The 12517-nt window shown below is 36.7% G+C and overlaps 1 protein-coding gene across 1 annotated transcript in view; it reads right to left on the bottom strand.

Annotated features, from left to right (window-relative positions):
* LOC109092869 (acetyl-CoA carboxylase) overlaps nucleotides 1–12094 on the bottom strand; it is a 32354-nt gene extending 20260 nt beyond the window's left edge. Inside the window, 13 exon segments of the mRNA XM_042723589.1 lie at nucleotides 463–624; nucleotides 1118–1288; nucleotides 1974–2183; nucleotides 2270–2380; nucleotides 2469–2578; nucleotides 2656–2754; nucleotides 2851–2932; nucleotides 3008–3117; nucleotides 3777–3915; nucleotides 4005–4137; nucleotides 9132–9630; nucleotides 10526–10679; nucleotides 11962–12094. Coding sequence (XP_042579523.1) covers nucleotides 463–624; nucleotides 1118–1288; nucleotides 1974–2183; nucleotides 2270–2380; nucleotides 2469–2578; nucleotides 2656–2754; nucleotides 2851–2932; nucleotides 3008–3117; nucleotides 3777–3915; nucleotides 4005–4137; nucleotides 9132–9523 — 1719 coding nt within the window. The 5' untranslated portion in view covers nucleotides 9524–9630; nucleotides 10526–10679; nucleotides 11962–12094.
* Between the last annotated feature and the right edge of the window lie 423 nt (nucleotides 12095–12517).

Here is a 12517-nt window from a genome sequence, read left to right as displayed (position 1 = left end):
GTGAACAGTAATACTGTGAAATATTACAATTCAAAATAACTTTCCATTTTAAATGCAATACATTCCTGTGATGGCTACACTGATTTTTCCAGCTGCAGAAATGTAATATGCTGATTTTGCTGCTTAGAAAACATTTCTGTAACACTTCACTTACGTATAATGAATTAAAAATGGTTGCTAGGGTATTATAATTATTCATAATGTGTGTCGTCATACATTATATCCTGTCGTAAATAATTATAACTGAATTTAAAATGCATAGCGTAAAAATTAATTTATAAGTGTTATAATGTATTTACTGTGGTTACAATTATTCATGAGATTGCACAATGCATTTTAAGGTGCACTACAAGGCATAATTAATGCATTACAACTACTTTTATAATGCGTTATACATAAAGGCTTTACATAAAGTGTTACCAATATTTCTAATTATTATTATCAATGTTGAAACCTGCTCACTTCATCTGGGTTCTCACTGGTGATGCGTGCAGCTATGACATGTCCCCGTGGACAGGGGATGCATTCTGGAGATTCAAAGTTAATAGGTGTGTCTCCCCACGGAGCTTCGCCAAACAGGACACGGATATCCTTAATTCTGTAAAGAGGGATCCCCATCGCTATCTACAGAAAGAAGGTACCAGGAGTTTATGATCAGCATTTGGGAGTTAACAACAATAACAAAAAAAAGTGAAAGTGAAAGTGACGTGACATTCAGCCAAGTATGGTGACCCATACTCGGAATTCGTGCTCTGCATTTAACCCATCCGAAGTGCACACACACAGAGCAGTGAACACACACACAAACTGTGAACACACACCCGGAGCAGTGGGCAGCCATTTTATGCTGCGGCGCCCGGGGAGCAGTTGGGGGTTCGATGCCTTGCTCAAGGGCACCTAAGTCATGCTATTGAAGGTGGAGAGAGAACTGTACATGCACTCCCCCCACCCACAATTCCTGCCGGCCCGAGACTTGAACTCACAACCCTTCGATTGGGAGTCCGACTCTCTAACCATTAGGCCATGACTTCCCCCAAAATATGAAACAAATTAGGGAAATACGGGTCGGTCCTGTTGCTTTGCAGTGAGAATCTCAAAACTTCACTATGCTACTTACCTGTAGCTGTGCAGCAGGAAGGTTGACGTCAGCAATCATCTCAGTGCAGGGGTGTTCCACCTGTAGCCGTGGATTCAGCTCCAGGAAGTAGAAACTTCCATCCTCAGTGAACAGATACTCCACTGTACCAGCACTTACATAGCCCACCATTTTTGCCAGACGCACTGCATACTGACACACAGAGCAGAAAATAAATTGTGCAAGCCAATATCCACACAATTGTGGAACAGTTCCCAAAACCAAAGGCTGGAAAAAAAAATATTAAATGCACAAAAATATCATGAACTTTCATTAAAACTCTAACACAAACCTAATCTAAATAGAGCAGCTAGGTGTGCATCGATCCGTGTTGTGCATGTCAAATAAAATCAATCATAATGAATAAATGTAATTTTTTTGTATCAGAATGTATATCTGAATGTTGTCTGCAAGTATACGTCTGTGCACAAATTTGAAGGCTGTCCTTGGATCAACTGTGCATTACTTTACAGAGAACCTACAAACTATTAGCTACATTCTGCCTTAAAGGGATTTCATACTTTCCTGGACCTTGACACTATTATTTATTTGGCAGTCTATGAGACAGTCTCAAGCCTCCTTGTTTTCATCCAAAATATCTTAAATTGTGTTCCGAAGACGAACAAAGCTTTTACGGGTTTGGAACGACATGGGGGTAAGTGATTAATGACAAAATTTTCATTTTGGGATGGAGTATCCCTTTAAGAACAAATGGTGCAACCAAATAAAATACAGAGTTAGTTACAAACCAGCTGTGTGAACTTTACAGCCCAATTTAAGAGCTTATTAATGGCCAAAGGCAACATGGCCAGAAAATATTCATAGATTTGTGCCTCACCCTCTCCATTTTCTCAAAAGTGGTGGTGGAGACAATGGTAGCAGGAGCTTCTTCTATGATCTTTTGGTGGCGGCGCTGGATGGAACAGTCTCGGCCGAACAGAGAGATAGCGTTACCGTACTGGTCAGCCAGGATCTGCACCTCCAGGTGACGTGCATGTTCGGCTAGCTGCATGATGAAAATAGGTGATCCCGGCACCTCAGCCTGCACCTGTATTGAAGAACAAACACACCGTGACACTGTGTAACAAAACCAAACCTAGAACTACACAAAATAATGAAGTTGCATCAAAGCACCTGTCTGAAAAAGCTGGGAAAGTCTTCGGAACTGTCCACTTTTCTAATGCCTTTCCCTCCACCTCCCTCTGAAGCTTTGATTACCACAGGGTAGCCAATCTTTTCTGCACTCTAACCACAAGAAAACAGTAAATTAGCAGCAAACTAAATCAAAACTGTAACAGCGATGTCACAGTCTGATTCTGCAGTGAAAACTCACCGCTAGACCCTCGTCTACATCTTTAACACAGCCCTGCACATAAAGTTCAGGTGGAACACTGATCACACGGCCATGCCTTTGTTCTTCTTCTGCCCATTCAACCCTTAGACCTGAAAAAAAAAGATAAAGAAAGATGGATGAAGACGTCACACTAGCAACAGCTCACGTCATGAACGGGATCTCTCACCAAATCCACTCCAGGGCAGGGTGGGGATTTCTGCGCTCTGAGCAACGATGGAAGATGCCACCTTGTCTCCTAATGCCCACATGGCTTTACTGGAAGGTCCTGAAAAAAAAAAAAAGACAACCCCATCAACACCCTTTCTCCTCAACTAGCAAGGCTAAGCTGTCTAAACAGGTCTTAGATGATCAGATGAAATACCTAGGAAAGATATCCCTGATTTATGAAGAAGCTCTGGTAGTTTGGGGTTCTCAGAAGCGTGACCCCATCCAGCCCAAACCGCTTATAAGACAACAAGACCATCATTAATAATGATGGAAAATACACATCTCTGCAACAGATATTGGACAGGCTGTACCTGCACTGGAATCCTTTTGGCTATATCCACAATCATCTCAACATTGGCATAGTTGTTATTATTTGGGCCACCAGGGACTGGCACATAGTGATCAGCCATTTTAATGTATTCTGGAGGGAAAAAAAGTGTGAAATTTAGATATAATTTCTAAAATAAACCAAAACTGAAAATGAATGCCTAGAACCAATGGTTTATGTAATAAAATATGAGATAAACTTAAATAATAACTAAAAAAATACAAATTTAAATGAAAAATAAATGTAATTAAATAACATAAAATGCGACCCTGGAGCACAAAACCAGTCTTAAGTCGCTGGGGTATATTTGTAGCAATAGCAAAAAATACATTTTATGGGTCAAAATTATAGATTTTTCTTTTATGCCAAAAATCATTAGGAGATTAAATTAAGATCATGTTCCATGAAGATATTTTGTAAATTTCCTACTGTAAATATATCAAAACTTAATTAGTAATATGCATTAAGAATTCATTTGGACAACTTCAAAGGTGATTTTCTAAGTATTTTGATTTTTTTGCACCCTCAGATTCCAGATTTTCAAATAGTTGTATCTCGGCCAAATATTGCCCGATCCTAATAAACTATACATAAATGGAAAACTTATTTATTCAGCTTTCAGATGATGTATAAATCTCAGTTTCGAAAAACTGAGACTTAAGACTTAAAGGTTTTGTGGTCCAGGGTCACAAAGTGCATATACAAATAAAGTTGCGTTTCAGGTTGAACAATCTTTTTTCTTGTCTGTTGACCTGCATTGGCTTTCAAGTCTTCAGGTGTGACCATCACCACAAAGCGAATGATTCTCTCATTACGGAACATTTCATAGGACCAGCGTCGAATTGAACGCATGCATTTAACTGCAGCAATGCCATTATTAGCAATCAACACCTAAGATGAGAGAGATATATTAAACCCTTTTTTACAACTGAAAATGAAGTAAAACAACATAGGCCTATACATAAAGGCATGACTCTAACCTTGTCTATAATGCGGTTTCCTCCAAAGCGAGTGACAAACTCCGCTGGGGAGGCAACAGTGAAATCTCTGTGCACGTCCATCTTCCTGTGTTCTTTGCCCTTTTTCAGCAGATGAGGGCCTGACATGCTAGGCCTACAGGCAAAAAACATCATTTAATTATTTAAACATGTACAATACATCTAAAAAAGGAAGCTGGGTAGGGCTTCAATAACAAATAACATGTGGAAACTGCTGTTACAGAAACGTTTTACGTAATCCTTCATGAGAAACACCAACAAAGCCGCATTTTAGCCAATATAAGCACACTAAATGTTACAAAAACAAACATACGAGGCAAGAATCCATCATATCAGCATGACTTCTTGAAGTCAACTTGATCTGTCCGTGTGAAAAATGTTTCCTCTACTGATCTGGCCTCTGTACTCTCCACCTGTGTCAAAGTGTGCTATAATATAAATGCTCACACAAGCACATCAGCCAATCAAAGCTTAATGTGTTATCATATACTGTATGCTAGAGACAGTACTGACTAACGCTTAACTTGCCCCTGAACTGTAGAAAGAGTTTACACTTTAAGTTTCAGACTCATGTCTTTATGCAAATGTAAATGTAATGCAATTAATGTACAGTAAAGGGAGAATGGAGAAGACAAACAAGGGATATACAGCTTACAACACTGTCAACTATTAAACTTGTGGATCACCTGCAGGATCACACTTCATTTTCTGCAGTCATCAGTGGAAACAACACTCTGAGATGCTGACTATTATCTTTTAAATGTGTCACTTGAAAAAAACACCCATTATTCAAGGCAAAGCATGTTACTTTTGTAACACTGACTCACACCATTCTATTCTATTAACACAATATCAATATTAATATTAACAAATTAAAAATAAAAAAATAAAAACCAATAAAAAAAATTAAAATTATAAATATACCAAAATAAAAAAAAAATAAAACATTAAAATCATTTTAATTATTTTAAATAGTTTGAAATTTAGGGATCAAAACATATGTATACAATAAAAAATGGATATTCATTTGCTGAAAAGATAACATTTAACTGTTATTAAATTACAGCTGTTTTTAAGTTTAAATTTAAGAGTGTGTTAAATGATGGCAAAAGTAATCTAAATAATATAGCTGCAAGCAGCGATATGGGGCCAAGCCCTTGAACGAGGATCAAAAACAGCAGAAATTGAATGAACATGAAAATAAGCTGGTTTAAAAGTATAGCTGAGAACAAACTGAGAATGAACAGAAGTTCAAATGAAAATGAACACAGCATGGATTAAAACATTTATTTCTAATCCAGGAGCAAAAAAGATTTGCACAATGCGGATCTGGATAATAAAGTAATCAAAACAGCACATGAAAGATTCAGGGTCAGTGTCTTAGCAGAGTGACCCACTCAGCTGACACACATTCAACAGGCTGCAGAGGAGAAGTTTAGGTGTGTGAATGAGCTCACAAAAGCATGACTTAGCATTTTAGACATATTAGCATGCTATGCTAACTTAGTACTAATGTTGCTTACGGTTAACCTGATTGCTGAAGAGCCACATTAGAAAGAATGGCAACTGGTTAGCATGCTAACCAATTAGCATGCTAAGCTAACTAGCATAAGTCAACAAACACAGGCACGGTGTAATTTGGAGAGGTATTCTCGGGAACGGTAGTGAATATCAAAAATCTGTTCAGTAATTTTTGTGTAGCTCGTTCCAAAGATCATATGATCAGATTTTGGAGAAAATTAGGCAAAATTTGTAGAAGTAGCAGCGAAAAAAGTTTTTCATTTACTTCAATATGGCTGACCGGCACATTCATGGAAAATGACAAATGAGACATCGTCAGAATAGGCATAAACCAGGGAATGAGATTACAGTAAAACTACATCATTTGGATAATGTTCTCAAAAGTTATGTTTTTGAAATAAATCGTTATATCTCTGCAACAATATCTACCAATTTTTTCAAACACCTCACATACCTCCCAAAAGATACATTAATAATCCCTATTAATTTTTGTGCAGATATGTCAAATGGTTTAAAAGATATAGCAATTTATAACAAATTCCAAAACGGCAGACACATCTGGCAAAATTGATATCCACAGATTCAGACACCAATATCATGATTTTCTGACTAACTGTTTAAAAGCAGTGAGCCAAAATAGCAATTTTTCATATCTCATGATCCATAGGTGGCGCTGTTCCCAACTTTGGCATGGATCCTCATACCATGCTGTTGATAAAGTGTATCAAGTTTCATTTTGATTGACCAAAGTTTGGCCTCTGAACCAATTTCGGGTCGACCTCGGTTAAGTTCAAGGTCAAAGGTAGGTAGGTCAAAAGGGTAGGTCAAAAAATTATGTTCAGTCATATATCTATGCAGCTCGGTCCAAAGATCATCTCTGCCAAGTTTTGGAAAAATTGCACAAAATTTGAAGGAAGAGTAGTGAAAAAAATACAAAACTGTACTTTTCAAAATGGCCACTTCTGTAATGAGTGTAGACTTGATGTAAAATTTTCAATGTGATCAGCATGAGGAGAGTTATCAGGTGTACTACGTTTCATTTTTCTAGAATTGGGAGTTCAAGAGTTAATACCATTTCAATGTTGAATATTTGAACTGGTGGTGGCGCTACAGAGTTGGTCTTAGAGACCCCAAATTTGGTCAGATCGCTATTCATGGCCATCACTACAAGTGTGCCAAATTTCATCATTTTTCAATGTTCCATTAATAGGGCTGCCATAGACTCCCATTGGACGACAAGAAGAAGAAGAATCAGTACAGATACAATAGGGGCTACAGCCACTAATAAAAATAGGGGATTTTGGGCTTGAACAAATACATTTTCCAATACAGACACATACCAAATTAAAATAAAATTAAATAAATAAAATAAACAAAAAATGTTACCTATGTAATGCGTATCCCAAGCAGCATACAATCTTTTGCAATCTAATGCACGCCAAAACATATTTTCTTGAAAACTGCATGCTTAGTAAAAATACCTATTTTTTGTAATTGTCTCATTTTGTGCAGAGAGAGAGAGAGAGAGAGAGAGAGAAAATTTTTTATTATGCTTGTCTGAAAATCCTTTTGATGATTACGCTATGTTCTGAGACTTCATGTCTGTTTTCAATTATCCAGCGTCTTTGCCCGCAAACAATGAGCAGCTGCATTTGTTTTTTCTGTTATCTGAAAACTGCATGTAGCATCAGGGAACCTTACAAACATTGCCATCATCCAGATCTCTTTTTTTCTTTGCTCTTTGTGCTTACACAAGTATTTGAACTCAGAGAGACACAGGTTAACATTATCAGGTTATATTACGCAATACTTCACGCACAGTTTGAAAAGTCTGCATTGTGGTGTGCATTTCAGCGAAATCCTGCAAAGTTCTGCATTCCAAAACTCTATTCGAACACTACTGTGACTCACAAACTGCTGTGTTATGCTACGCTGCTAAAAACAACTACAGAAACCACACCCCTTTTTTACTTCCAGTGTACTACTCTAGTGAAGAACATACTGTACACTTCTAGAGGACAGAATGAACAAGGTGCATGTTTGGTCTGGTACCAACCTCTTGAGGCACTGAAACCAGTTGAGTGCTTGCCCTTCTTCTCCGTCCATGGCAAAGTATCAAATGTTAATGCAGGAGAAGAAAACATCATCTAACACATTTTATGTTCCCTCCCTTTTCCTCTTTTCTCCCTCTCATGTCCCCTCCCCCATGTGAGGACCTCACCACCACATGTTTAAGAAAAACATGCTAAGAGCCTGGTAAGGATGTTCATTGTTTTTGGTTTCTCTACAAACAAATAAATGCAATTCCTTGCAAAATGCCTGTGAAACAACACGTTTCTGAAGGTTTATTACCTATAATCTGTGCAAATATTTTTTGCTAATAAATCTAGCCATGTTGAAAACATGCTAGAGAAAAGAGTTTTCATTTGTTGATTGCAGTTTGCCGAAGTGCTAAACATAGTAACAGGTGATTGTTCACTACAACCAAAGACAGATCTGTCTCAACAAATGTCACCACAAGAAAAGATCTGTGTAGACAAATGTCACCAAAAGAATGACCTTACCTTTCGGCCTGAAAACTTTCACTTCCATTATGGGAAAAACAAAATTTGTGTCCTGCTCTGTATTATCAACCTCTGTCCATTGGTTCTGAGGGAGTCCGCCCAAGTAGGTGACTTGTTGAAGAGGACAACAGCGTTTCACAGATCACACACAAAGAGCCAGAGACCACATCAAAACATCTTGTCCCAACACACACCTTAATATACGTCTAGGATATTTCGTCTCGGGAAACAATCTAGGAGAAGGTTTTTTATGCTGAAACGCAATGAGAATGTCTCTGAAAGTCAACATCAGGAGCACTGCTTCCATTAATAGTACAGAAATGTGCGGCATGTCACTTTAACAGGTGACAAGCATGAGCAAGTCATGTGATCACTGAGAATGACCATATGGCTGTATTTCTGGTTCATAACTCTGTCCTGTTTGACATTGGACACTTTCATGTGGTGCACAGCGCCCTCTATCGGTATAGCGAAGTTAACTGTTACATCAGTCATACTGAGGCACAGGAGGGAAAATCTGAACTAGTCTATTTGCATTAATCTCACATTGCATTCAAGAACTGAGTTCATGTCAAATAACAGATTTTTTTTTTTTTTTTTTTTTTAAGAAACGTAAAGAATTAAAGGTTAAAAGGGGTTTCCATTTATTCAAATTTTTGCACTTTTGCTTTCTTAGTTTATTTAAATAATTATGCATTGTGACAAATATTCTGTAAGGTTATTCCACATAACTATCAATTAATATTATTATGTAAATACATTTAGATGCAAACACATTCCAATTCAGTTAATTTGGTATGTTTCTATATGTCACTGTAACATAGCTCATGAAAACTAGGTATGATAATATCAGGTTTAACTGTAAAGTAATTTCATATATATCATATTATATACATAATATATATATATCCCTTTTTCATCATGCGCAGCTTTAAAACTTTAATGTCATGTCAACAGCACATTCACAGCTTAAAACCTCACGCACACACATAATCAACCATAAAACATCTCTAAGGATACTCACCTCAAACAGGCTGATGGGTTCGGGGGTGGCACCACTTCTGATGATGTGGTGGGTTGTGTGTTAGGTGTCTCTGTGCTTTTGGGCTGAGGTTTGGCGGCCTGGCCCAGAACCAAAGTCTCATCATCAGAGGAATTATCCTCAGAAGCTCCCAGAATAAACTTCATTCTCTCTTTAGCCTGAACACTTGAACCAAATTTGGGCCTATCTGACTTATTAGCTTCTATGGGAAAAGTGCTGGAAACAGCTGCTTCTGTGCTTTTTGATTGGTCAGTGGGATCACTAGTAGTTGATGGGGGAATTTCCTCATTTCCTGTTGTAGTGCTTGCTGATTTGGGGTCTATTGGAGGAGAGTGTTCCTCGGAACGTTCCGTAGTGGGCGTTTGTGATGGCATCTCTCTCACCCTGTGGACCTCGATGATGCATTCAACAGGGCTTTATGAGCAAGAGCTGACAGTAAGAGGTTCCTTTTATTTTTATCCCGAGTGTTGTAAGTGTTCAACTGTGAAGATAAAGAAAAAGCATGCCACAATTAAGTTATCAAACGTGTGCACAACACTAGATGGCATCAGTGTGCAATATTATGATGCAACCAAAACAGTGCAAAATGTGCTCTTGTCTGAAATTAAAAGCTGTAGGGTGAATCATTCATTCATAGGTTATACTGAATTCCTAAATTAGATATATAGCTGAAATAAAACAAAAAACTATTTCTGTGATTCAGCTTTGGGAAGTTTCAGAGAAACGCATGTTTCTCATGACCACTTTTAATTCATGTAGAAGAACTGCAGATATTTAACAGTTCTATTAGCGTAAGGAAACTTTAAAATTAATAAATCACTCTCTTTAACTGAAACAAAGCTGAAATAAAATAATATACAATTATTAAATTAAAAAAATTATTATTAGATGAAAAAATATATATATATATTTTCCTGGAAAGTAACTGAAAAAAAGAAAAAATAATTAGGTTGAGGCAAAAAAATTGAAAGTGAAATAAAAATAAAGCTAAAAGGAAGAATTAAAAAACAAAGCCTAATAAGCATATAAAAAATTACTAAGCAAAATTCAAATGAAAACTGAAAATATTTTTTTTTAATAATAGCCAATATTGATAAATATTATAACAGTATGTAAATAACACTGGTCCAGTGCACACAGCAACCGTTTCAAACGCTTTGAAATACTACATGCCTACGCACACAATCAGGAATGTAAACAGAATCGCAAGCATTAAAAAAAAAAAAAAAAAACCTGGCCACATGCAAAGCCAACAGTTAATAATTAACATGTTCAGTAAGAACTTCTGAACTAAATATTAGTAAAACATAAATATTAGAAAAAACATTTAAGTTTTCGAAAACCGACAGGGTTCTCAAGAAAAGTTTAGATCAAACCTTTAAGGGAAGCGGTCAGTCAGTGTCCAGACCTTCTCTGGTAATGGAATGCGTACACATAGTACTCAATGCTCTTCTCTTTACAACTGGCCAGCAGACAGCCACAAAAGTGCCATTTTACAGAGTGGACCCTCTGTGAGTGTGTGTGTGGGATCTAGGGGAAAGTTCAGCCTTGATGGTAAGAAATGAGGGGGAGGGAATGGCTCATAAACAACCTATGAATATAGTAACAACAGCATCAAAGGTCAGAAGACGTGTGATGTGTAACCGGACACAAACGTCACACCAATAACCTAAACATACTCTTTAAACCTAAATTCAAGGACATAGATGATTTCTCTGCCAGTAAAACTGAATAAAAATATTCAAATACACTCGGTATTTCTGCAAAAAAACTATTTGAATACATGTACATTTTAATAGGTTTTCATCTTAAAACAGCTAGATTACGACGAATGACATCGTGGTGCTGTCAAACGGTTCTGGTAACAAATTCACGGATTTTACAGTGACAAAGATTATGAATAATAATTAATCTAGGTCATGTTGTCGTTGCTTTGCAGCCTTCCCATTGGCTTTGGCTTATCAATATTAATTACGGAGTGTCTATTTACACTAAGTGCAAGTAGCCAGCCTTGCTGGCAGAGGCTATTTACACTAACTCCACCTTTTGGCTAACAATTTCTCCCTTTTCAAATTGCAAATCACACCAGAAAAGCATTTATTTTCAATGAAAATGAAGGAAATAACCAAAAAGTTGAAAATAAAGTATCAGGTAGTTATAGCTTTATTGTCCCAGTAGGGTGGCATCCATTTAATAATTTGAATTAAAATTAAAATTGCATACTGTTTTATAATGTACTACAATACTGAGGTGCAGATAATTGCCAATATTTGCAATAAGTAGTACAAATTGCAGAAAATCCTGCTATTTTAACATAAATAGAACCTATAGTTATTTGCACTGTGTAAATAGCATATCACTAAAAAAAAAAAAAAAATAGTGCAAATAGCCCCTGCCAATTAATTAGGCCATGCTGCTTTTGCTTTGTATCTTATCCACTGATCTATATATGTTCTATATTATAGATCAGTGATCTTATCTCAACTTTCTTACTACGACAAAGGCTTGAGTTCATGAATATTCAAGCGAACGTCACGCAACCTATTTAATATTCATAAGTTTAAGCCTTGGCCATAGTAGGATTCATAATTTCGCGTCTCGTGGCTTTGCAGCTCAATATAAACAACAAAATGGGAGGATCTCAACCCGATGACACTTTCATAATCTTAACAATGTATATAACAAAAAAAACTTGAATAAAATGTGTGTAAAAATGCAGCTTTAACTGCAAACCTCTCCGCGAGGTGATACCGTTATTTGTCAACACGTCACCGTGATTTTTTTTTTTTTTTTTTGTACTAACGTTACTTACCCTTGTCACTGACTGCTTCTTACAGAACAGCAACACATCTACACACAGACGAACTCGCCGTTTGGTTTTCTCCTACATTTGTGTTTGTTTTATTTTGAATACCTTACGGTTCTTTGAAAGTTTGTTTTGCCGCTCATCCGTCCACGTTGCTGCGCGTGTTACGTCATCACGTGACGTTCTTCTTCATGCTGTACGGAACCGTCTTTCTGAAAAATTATTTATTAATAATCACTAAAACACAGGGTGAGTACCCATGTTTAAATAATTAATCAAAAATATATTTTTCCTGCTAAATTAAAAAAAAAAATATTAAAAATATAAAATTACTTCTAGTAAATTGTATTGTTAACACAACCATAATCCTGGTCTATTTTAAGTTTTAACCAAGGCTATGTGTAGCCTGAAGCGCCTAGCCATGTGTTATTGAATTTACGAACTAACAGTGAGCATACATTCATCAGTGTAATGGTTTTGTGATTCAAGTGGCACCTGGGTTATGAAAAAGGCAAACAATCATTAAAACAATTGAGCAAACATGATAATCATCAAATGATAA

Source organism: Cyprinus carpio, chromosome B5 (genome assembly GCF_018340385.1).
Source record: "Cyprinus carpio isolate SPL01 chromosome B5, ASM1834038v1, whole genome shotgun sequence".
In the NCBI taxonomy this organism is placed as follows: Eukaryota; Metazoa; Chordata; class Actinopteri; order Cypriniformes; family Cyprinidae; genus Cyprinus; species Cyprinus carpio.
Note: the sequence above shows the minus strand (reverse complement) of the source record. Positions and strands in the feature narration are given on the sequence as shown.